The sequence below is a fragment of the Nomascus leucogenys genome, chromosome 16, assembly GCF_006542625.1.
Source record: "Nomascus leucogenys isolate Asia chromosome 16, Asia_NLE_v1, whole genome shotgun sequence".
Taxonomy (NCBI): domain Eukaryota; kingdom Metazoa; phylum Chordata; class Mammalia; order Primates; family Hylobatidae; genus Nomascus; species Nomascus leucogenys.
The window spans coordinates 5,825,879-5,835,434 of NC_044396.1; the positions used below are offsets into that span (position 1 = coordinate 5,825,879).

The 9,556-nt window shown below is 43.7% G+C and overlaps 1 protein-coding gene across 4 annotated transcripts in view; it reads right to left on the minus strand.

Moving 5' to 3' along the window:
• TRIM55 (tripartite motif containing 55) overlaps nt 1–9,305 on the minus strand; it is a 49,504-nt gene extending 40,199 nt beyond the window's left edge. For 3 of the 4 annotated variants that reach the window (XM_003274803.3, XM_003274801.3, XM_003274802.3), the window contains exons 1-3: nt 8,765–9,158; nt 7,724–7,896; nt 1,043–1,208 (exon numbers count right to left, since the gene is read on the minus strand). In XM_003274803.3, coding sequence (XP_003274851.1) covers nt 1,043–1,208; nt 7,724–7,896; nt 8,765–8,932 — 507 coding nt within the window. In that variant the 5' untranslated portion in view covers nt 8,933–9,158. Of the gene's footprint in view, nt 1–1,042; nt 1,209–7,723; nt 7,897–8,764 lie in introns of all 4 variants that reach the window. The other variant, XM_003274800.3, reaches the window with a different exon arrangement.
• Nucleotides 9,306–9,556: the final 251 nt, after the last annotated feature.

Consider the following 9,556-nt stretch of genomic DNA (forward strand, 5'->3'; position numbering starts at 1 on the left):
ACCATCCAGTTCTATCATGCTATGCTTTGGGGGAGGTGGGCAGAAGAGAAGGGGGAATAAATTGTAACTGGCTTCAAAAATAAACAAATGTTGTGGATAATTTGCAAAATCTGCTTCTTTAGGACTTAGTGGCCACTAGTTGTAATTGGTGTTGCCCAAGAGTTTTGCTTCCAAATTTGATTCCAGCACAGATCTTCACAATGAAACACTGATCAAATGTGGAACTGATGATTCTAAATGAAAGAAACTGAGAGGTGGAACTGCTCAAGTTCTCAGTGCCCGGAGTGGCTGCGCCTATTGGAGTACCCAACTCCACTTTTATCTGCACCAGATGGATAAATTCTGACCTGCTCGTGAATGAAACCAGGTTGGCAGGCTGGTAATGTGTAGAGGGAGACACTGTTTTTCTGTCTGCTCAGAATTAGGGAGCTATGGCTGAGGCCCTGGGGTCAGGGAGAGGCACCACACTCAGAGGGGCTTTTAGGCAACTGGCCCTGGTGACAGGAGGGCCAGCACAAGTCTGTGTTTTAAAGCTGTTCTGTAACTGCATGTCATTAATGTAACCCTCCCTCACTAAGAGTGCGGGATAAAAGGCATTGAGGAAGGCCAAAGAAACCTTTCATGGGTGGATGAAGAAAAGTATTCTGTGACTAGGGTAAAAAGCCGTCCTTTTCTTATCTGCAGTCTAAACTTCACATAATCTTGAGCAGTTTGAGCTTTTGCTGGGTCCCCTAACATTGCTCATCTTCAGCAACCTCAAAAGGGCACAAAAACAGGGATCCTGCCGTTCTGCACCCCTTCCTGAACCTGGGCACCCCTGCCCTGTCTCGCCTTTCCCCCCACCGTCCAGGGAATTTGGTGTGTGCCTCGTGCACAACTGTGCACGTCTTCCTGCAGACCTTGTGTGCCCTCCAGTGTCCCATGGCCCTGCGTGGCTTGGGCTTCCTCCTCCACCGCAGGGAGCCACTCACACTGGCCCCAGGAAGGCCCTGAGGTGTGGAGATGGGGAGGGGTTGCGGGAGGGAGGGAGCAACTCTGTTACCTTCTGTCTCTGGAACACATGAGTGAGGGGAGCCACCTGGCAGTCCTTGTGTGCACCAAACACCTTGCACAGAGAGCAGGTGGGTACTTCGCAGTTCAGACAGTAGATGTTGATGCGCTCCTCTTCATGCTCCTCGCACATGGGCTGGTCCGACTTCTTTTCTGGCCTGGGAGGAGGTAGGCAGATAAATGTCCATCAGCTCTCACTGAGGCACTCTCATCAAGGCAGAACTGATGTTGCTCTGCCTTGCAAATTCCTTCTCGTCCCTGTATGCCCAGCAACTCTATTCCAGAAGACCCCCAGGGGCCCTTTCACATGCTCAGAGCCCACCAAATTCAGCTTCCCTGCAGGTGTAGCAGGGGAGTGCTGGCAAATCTCTAACAACCTGCTTGGGGTAGGGACAGAGACGTGGAGATCCTGATTTGTACCATTTGCCCATTTCCATGGTGTATTTCCACATGGCCGATTTTAAGTTATTTAAGGTCTAAGAATCTGCTAGTGAAATTCCTGAAAGTTGAATATCAAACCCTGGTGAGCCATCAGGAACGTGGTCCAGCACTGTGTCTATATGCTCACGAGTTTCTCAAGGGATACTTTCCCATTATGGACCAAGAACAGGAAGTTGTTGATGAACTAAAAGTCAAGTTTGCACCAGCTTTTAGGAGGAGCTAGATCGCCCCCCTCCAGCCTCTGGCCCCAGGAAAGACCCTTTTCACCTGAAGGAATGAGGATAGATGTGGCTCACATGGAACCGAAATCTTCTGATTATTAATTCAAGTACTGGTTGGATGCAACTGTGCATGAGAGGCAAGTGCGGGTGTACCTTCTTATATAAACCCCAGGAATTCTGATATATCCTATCTAATGACTGAGGCTGCTAATAGTTTTCAGAAGTATTCAAAAAATTCAAATCCAAATCCAGAAGCTTTCTTCAAATTTCCAAACACGTAGTTATTTAGCAACATCTTAGATTTGGGACTACATTTTTTTTTGTTGCTATACAGATCCAATTTTTAAAAACTACAGGTTTTTATGAGCCATGAAATCAATTTAGGGAGCTATGATCTGCATTGTTAAAATAACAATAGAATGGAATAGCAAATACTGTGAATTACCTGTAGTAAGAATAAGTATTGCTGTTTGAAACTTTTGTTTCAGGTGTACGTGTGTATATATGTGACTGAAACAAAAGTACATGTGTGTTTGTGTGTGTGTTTGTGTATGTGTGTATATACGTATGTACATGTATGTGTATATATATCCATCCATATATGTAAGTGGTCACAATGTAAAATGCACTTCCTACTGTGAATCATGAATAGAAGTGTTTGAAACCCATCGTTTTTGATGTTTGGTATCTTGTAGCTGCAGACCCAGAACTCAGAGAAAGGCTGAGAACATGCTGATGTGCCTCTGTAAGACGCTAATGTTCCTTTATAAGTTGCTAGGTGGACGTCAATTACTTGAGATTAGGCTAAACATTGGGAGAAGCCCTGGGTCTTGTAAGAAAATTGCATGGACTTCCAGTTTCAAAATTTTAGAATGTGATTGTTGCAAAAGGAATTTCTGTCTGGTCTTGCAGCAATATGCTTTCCATGAAGTCTATGACCTTCTGATTTGACCACATTATTTGGAACTCAAATAAGGAAAGTCAACTCCACAATTGAGAAAATTATCCTCCTCTCAGGTCTGTCTGTTTCCTCCACTAGAATATCAGCTCCATAAGGGCAGGGGCCATGATGAGTCTTCCTTTTTGCTGCATCTCCAGTACTTGGAACAGTGCCTTGCACAGAGGCACTGGCTCTGTAAATATTTGTTGCACAAATGAGTGAGACAATGAAAGGGAATCTGACCTATTAATGGACAGGATTCCCTGTGCTCTACTGTAACACCACCCAGCTGGAGAAGGCATAGCAAATATGGGGAAAGCCTGGGATCACCTGGCACTCCTGAGTGGCAGAGGAAGAGACCAGACCACATCCTGATTACTCCTTTAATAAATGACAGTGCTCTCTGGGGTTTGGACTGGCAAGTTGGTCTCTGCCTGGTCAAAGGCTTCTTCCCCTCTAAACCCTTCCCTCCTAGGTATCTCCACCTTATTATTAATGTGGGCTAAGCAAGAGTGGGCAGCTTGGGTCCCACATGCTGTTCTGATATCAACGGCTGTGACCAGAGATAGCGTCATAGAGCACGGGTCTATGCAGTATACGCAAATATTGAAAATGTGAAAACAGCCATTTAGTTTTGTTTGTGATTCAATTTATTTATTTTTTTCATGGTGCTGTATACACTGAGAACGATTTCGCATATTCCTCACTGGGTTTTTCTTATTTAGGTGGTAGCCCAGCCCCAGAGGCACCACTCACTCGTAGATGAGCGTATAATGAAACCTCTGTACAACTTCAAACATGTAACAGCCTTGGGACAGATTTGGCATGTAAAAGAAAGACATAAATACATGTTTATGAGGTGAGATCAGCCAAGCTCATAGCTGTGGTCAGGGCCCAGTGCTAAATATTGGCTGTGGCCCCTCACCGTTCAGTGTAGGCTAGACTGAGGAGCATATAGCCTGCTGTCTCTGGTCCCTGAGGTTCCCGGGGCCACCCTAGAGTTTCCTGAGGAGTGGGCATCTGGTCTTGGTGAGGCAATTCGAGTAGTAACTTTGTAGTCAAACTGATATTTTTTTTGAGATGGAGTTTTCCTCATCGCCCAGGCCGGAGGGCAATGGCTCAATCTCGGCTCACTGCAGCCTCCACCTCCCAGGTTCAAGCGTTTCTCTTGCCTCAGTCTCACAAGTTGCTGGGATTACAGGCGCCTGCCACCACACCTGGCTAATTTTTCTTGTATTTAGTACAGGTGGGGTTTCACCATGTTGGTCAGGCTGGTCTCAAACTCCTGACCTCAGGTGATCTGTCCACCTCAGCCTCCCAAAGTGCTGGGATTACAGGCGTGAGCCACTGTGCCTGGCCAAACTGATCTTAAAGCTTCATTCCAGCTCAGCTTCTCCATGTAGTGGCCATGTGGTCTTAGACAAGTTACTTAACCTCTTTTGGTCTCAGTTTTTACTCGTATCAAAAATCGGATTAAGGGTCTTCTAATTAAACGTGGCAGAATGAACACAAGCATGTATTTATTTATGTATTTATATATGTATGTATGTATTTATGCATTTATTCTGCTGAAATCCCAGTGAAATGAGGATAAGGAAATAAAAGGGCATAAATCAATAAGGACAAAAAGTGAGCACAGATGACAGCAGAAGAGAAATGTCAATCAAATGTTGGAAATTAGGAACATCTGGATGAAGGGACATGACCTACTTGAGTTGCATCTTAGTTCTGTTACATTCCTGCAGTGAGAAGCTTACAATAAGCAAGCTGACTTGAGCTATGAAACCCTGGAAAGGCTCTGGAACTGCAGGAGCCAGGAGTCCTGAAGGCGGAAGTAGGTGGTGATGGAGTGGGAGAGGCTGAAAAGAGGAGGACTTTGTGCACATTTTAAGAGATTACTTGAGGATGTGCTCCATAGAAACAAGAGAGTAAGCCACCAAACAAGGAGACCTGGAATCCAGGGAGCAAGGGGTTCGACCCAGGGGAGAGTAAAATAATTCCCAAGTAGAGGGTAAAGCCCAGCCATGTGAGGGCTCAGTCCTAATCGTCTACAGTGGAAAGTCAATAGAAAATGTCTAAAGTTGAAAAATCAAAGAATAGGAGCATACCAGTAGTATGCACATGTCGTTGGTGATAAATAGCAGAAAAACAGCTAAAAGAATTAAAAGTGGTTGACTCTGGGGAATGAGGCTTGGGGGTAGGTAAAGAGAGAACAGAGTGGAGACAGCATTTCTCTTCAGAGGCCTAGTAGTAATGAATTTTAAAAATTGTGCATGTTGATTACTTTAAGAAACTAAAAACTTTAATAGGGTAGTAGTAATTATAATAATCAACACTTCACAGGATTATTGTGAGAATTAAAGAACTGCACATGATTCATGCGTTAGGCACCCTGAACAGTGTCTGGCACATAGCACATAGTAGTTTTAATTGTTATATTTTAAAGTTAATTATTATTATATTAATTATTAATATTAGCCAAAATAGTACCTTCTCTTACCATCTCCCACTCCCAGCTGTGGCTAGTCTGGCACCATGCAGAATTCTGGATAAGAATGCCAGGTTTTGGCTTGGCGCGGTGGCTCATGCCTGTAATCCCAGCACTTTGGGAGGCTGAGGGGGGTGGATCACGAGGTCAGGAGATCAAGACTATTCTGGCTAACATGGTGAAACCCCATCTCTACTAAAAATACAAAAAAATTAGCTGGGCGTGGTGGCAGGCGCCTGTAGTCCCAGCTACTTGGGAAGCTGAGACAGGAGAATGGCGTGAACCCGGGAGGCAGAGCTTGCAGTGAGCCAAGATCACGCCACTGCACTCCAGCCTGGGCGACAAAGCTAGACTCCATCTCAAAAAAAAGAAAAAGAAAAAAAAAGAATGCTAGGTTTTGTGGAGACTTACAGTCTCCAGCCTTTCTGGAGGAGGTCAGAGTTGACCAATAGCATCCCAGTCTGTGATTGGTCACCGCCCCCCCACCCCCTTCCAATAGTCACAGCTGAACTCTTCTCACTCTGTATATCCAAGGTCATTCCAGCGTTACCTAATGTACCCTGAGGCTCAAGGTTCTGGTCTAGTAAGGCTGCCTGCCCCCAGGGGACACCTGCATTTCCTCCCAGACATGTGGCCAAGTGCTCTGTGCAACTTGTGGTTTTGCTACCAAGTAAAATTGTCTCACAGGCAAGTCTCAAGTTCAAGAAAAAACAGCATAACAAAATCACAGAAAATCACAAAAGCATCCCTATTCCACTCAACTATGAGCTTTATTGTTGGAAATTTGGTTAATTGCTTTTACGCAATTTACTTCCCAGCCCTGGGTACTATTTTTGGCAGCTGCACGAAGCCAACTTCACAGTTAAGGTGAAGATGTGTTTTGTAGTTTTACTAATACTGCAAGTTTTAACATCTCTTCTCTGGATTTCCTAACAAGTATTGCTATTTTTTCATGTCTCAAGTTCCCACTGTGACAAGTAACAAAACATAAATTTATTGCAATAAATAGAACATGTAAGAATATTTGTGGTGTTGCTTAATCAGCTGGGATTTATGGGGCAACTATTCTGTGCAAGGCACTGTACTAGCTCTGAAACTTGTTATGTAAGAATATTTGTGGTATTGCTTAATCAGCTGGGATTTATGGAGCAACTATTCTGTGCAAGGCACCGGACTAGCACTGAAACTCTTGTTATATAAACTCTCTTAATATTAGGTTGGTGGAAAAGTAATTGCTGTTTTGGCCATGAAAAGTAATTGCAAAAATCCCGATTACTTTTGCATCAATCTCATAATTAATTGGGTTTTAATTGGCTGGTTAAGTTTTTAAGAGACAAGTGTGTATTTGTATTTTAAAGTAGTGAAATACAATGAGATCAAATCTGTAAAGTAACAGCAACAGCAATAGTACTTTTGTTCTTGTCAAGAGACTTTGGAAGCAAGGGAAACAGCCAGCTGCAATCTCTGCAATATGTCATCAGCAATTCTTCCCCAAACCCATCTAGATCCTGGTACTGTCTAATTTAGTTTTGGATCTTTAGCAGAAATTAATAGCTATAATAATTATAATAATTATGTTAGATTTATAGAACAGCTTTCCTTCCAAAAGCACAAGCCTCTTAGAGCTCTGCAGATGTTCCATAAATACATGTCCCCTAATGGAATCATAATGAGGCCATTTCTAGATGGTCTCAATATTGCTATCAAGCTTTGTGGACTGGACTGACCTGCACACAATTGAAAAGGGGCTCTTCACACCGTGCCTTCTAGGAACAGGCTTCCCGCAGCATTGTGTCTAGGAAAGGAATTCTATAGCCAATGTGGTTTGGTGAATAAGAAGCCTTTTTTGTTATTTTTTAAAAATGAATGGATAGATGTATAATGCTATCACAATGCTATTCACAATCAACAAGTGAATGCTGACAATGCAGTAAATACAGTATAAGGAATAGGGAAACATAACCTGAATTTCATCTTTTTTTTCTTCATGGCTCTGAAGTTTAAGCCCCTAAAGGCCAGGGTTTTGCCTTGCTTTGTGACTTCCCTTAGAGTAAATACATGCTATGTATTTACTAACCTATGTTAGAGGATTTTGTTTTTATTATTATCATCCAAACAATTTTAAGGCAAGACTGTCTGAACTAGGAACTGGGCTACTTTGGAAGATGCCATTTCTATTAATTTTCTATTAAGTTTTTACTAGATTTTTTTTTTTCTTTGCTTTGCAGGGATCTGGAGCTACAAAGGACGTGTGAAGTGCAAAATGTGTAAAATGGATGTAATACCAGGCTTTAAGGTAGAGGGGGACAGCAGTATGTCTCTTTCAGCATCACCATCTGGAATGGATTAGTGTTAATGAGTCACTTCTTTCTTAAATTGATACAAAAGCATGGGCACCAACTCCCCTCTCTCCTGCTGTGAGCAACTCTCACTCTCACTGGGAAGGACTGACTTGGAAAAACATTTTTCCATAAAACAGTCTGTGATTGATAAACAAGCATTCAGTGTAGCAACCCATTAAAACAAATAAACAAAAACAAGTTTCAGATGGGCTTGACACATGGAAGAGTGGAAGAGTGTTACCTGGTGGACTCCTGCTTGTAGATGTCAATGATATTTTCCACCAGCAGGTTCCTCTGAAGTCCATATACCCCATGTCTATCCAAAACCACTTCATGTCTACAGGATGGGCAGCGGAATCGGCCCCCTGATGCCATGGTGGTGCCTCCTCTTGTGGGCAAATACGGGTTAGAGGCCTGTTCTTGCCAAGTAAGAAAAAAGGAATTGGGTAATGCCACAAGCAGCTTCTCTGAGACTTATTTTCACTCTCTGCTACTACAACATGAACTTCTACTTTAAGCTTGCCATAAGATCATCCCTCAGGGCTTTCTCAGCAAGTGGTCCTGAAACACAGGGTCAGACCTTGTCCACAGTCATCTGCAAATATACCATTGTCCACATAAGGTGCTTTTCCGTCCACCACTTTCAGAACCAAAAGCTCCAGCCAGAAACTCCACACTCATGTCTTCAGCAGTTACTCATTTATAGTTTTGAAACACATTAAATGGTTTGATTTAAAAAAAAATATGATTCTTAGTATTCAAATAAAACTAGATTTGGGAGTAAAGAGGACACGAACCAAATCATTAAAAGAAATGTGTTTTTCTTGAAAGTAAATGCAACTTTATAAAGTTTTTTTGTTTGTTTGTTTGTTTTTCTTTTTTTGAGACAGAGTCTCGCTTCGTTGCCCAGGCCGGAGTGCAATGGCATGATCTCGGCTCACTGCAATCTCTGCCTCCTGGGTTCAGGCAATTCTCTTGCCTCATCCTCCCAAGTACCTGAGATTATAGGTGCCCGCCACCATGCCCAGCTAATTTTTTTTTTTTTTGTATTTTTAGTGGAGATGGGGTTTTGCCAGTTTGGCCAGCCTGGTCTCGAATGCCTGACCTCAGGTGATCCACTGGCCTCAGCCTCCCAAAGTGCTGGGATTACAGGCGTGAGCCACCGCGCCCGGCAACCTTATAAAGTTTTGTAAAGGATTTCACCTCAATGTTAAGCACTTGATTCCAAGAGGAGGGAATCTTTTCCACCCCCTCCCCTCAACCAAATTCCAAACAAACCTACCTGGAAAATATCACTGGCACATTTCCTACACAGGTTGTGCTGACAAGGGAGAATGACCACAGGTTTCGTGAACATCTCTAAGCAGATGGGACAGATGAGTTGCTTCTCTAAGTTATCCATGGTCTGCTGCTCTTTGGAAAAAGATTTGTAATTCAGAGATGCGCTCATCTCCTCGCTGTCCCCAAGTGTGCTGCCAGGGAAGGGTGCTGCGAGTGGCTCCAGCAAGTGTTTCCTGGATACTATTCCAGGGATTGTGTGATCAAGTGTCCTTTACGTTTCTCTCGGTGGAGGACATTGTTTCAGGCCCTGGTTTGGAGTGGGTGCCGGAGCTGTTTTTAGCAGCCTGCGGTCACGTGACGGTGGGCTGACGTGTCCATATAAGCCAGTGACAGGAGGATGGATCCTGACAGGTGACGGAGAGCAGGAGTCAACATTCTTGCCCCAGGGAGTGAAGAGAGTGGGTGGGAAGGAGGATTACAAATCCCATTTAGACGGGGTTGTGAGGAGAAGGAGGTTGAAGCTGACAGTTGTCAACAACAAATGCAAATGTGCATGCCTAGCCACTGAACCATGCCCTCTGTGAGCACTCACTGAGAACTTGGCCATGGCTTCTCCAGGAAGGGGCAGAACCCAGCACAGAGTCTGTGTAACTAATGCCAGCCCTGTCTTGAGAGTATAGGAATTGAGTCACCAAAAGTAGCCTAATAGCACCTTCTTAGGTGAAAACGAACAAAACATGTCTTGAAAATTGTTATCCTGGCTTCACAAAGGCAATCATCAAAAAGACTTTCT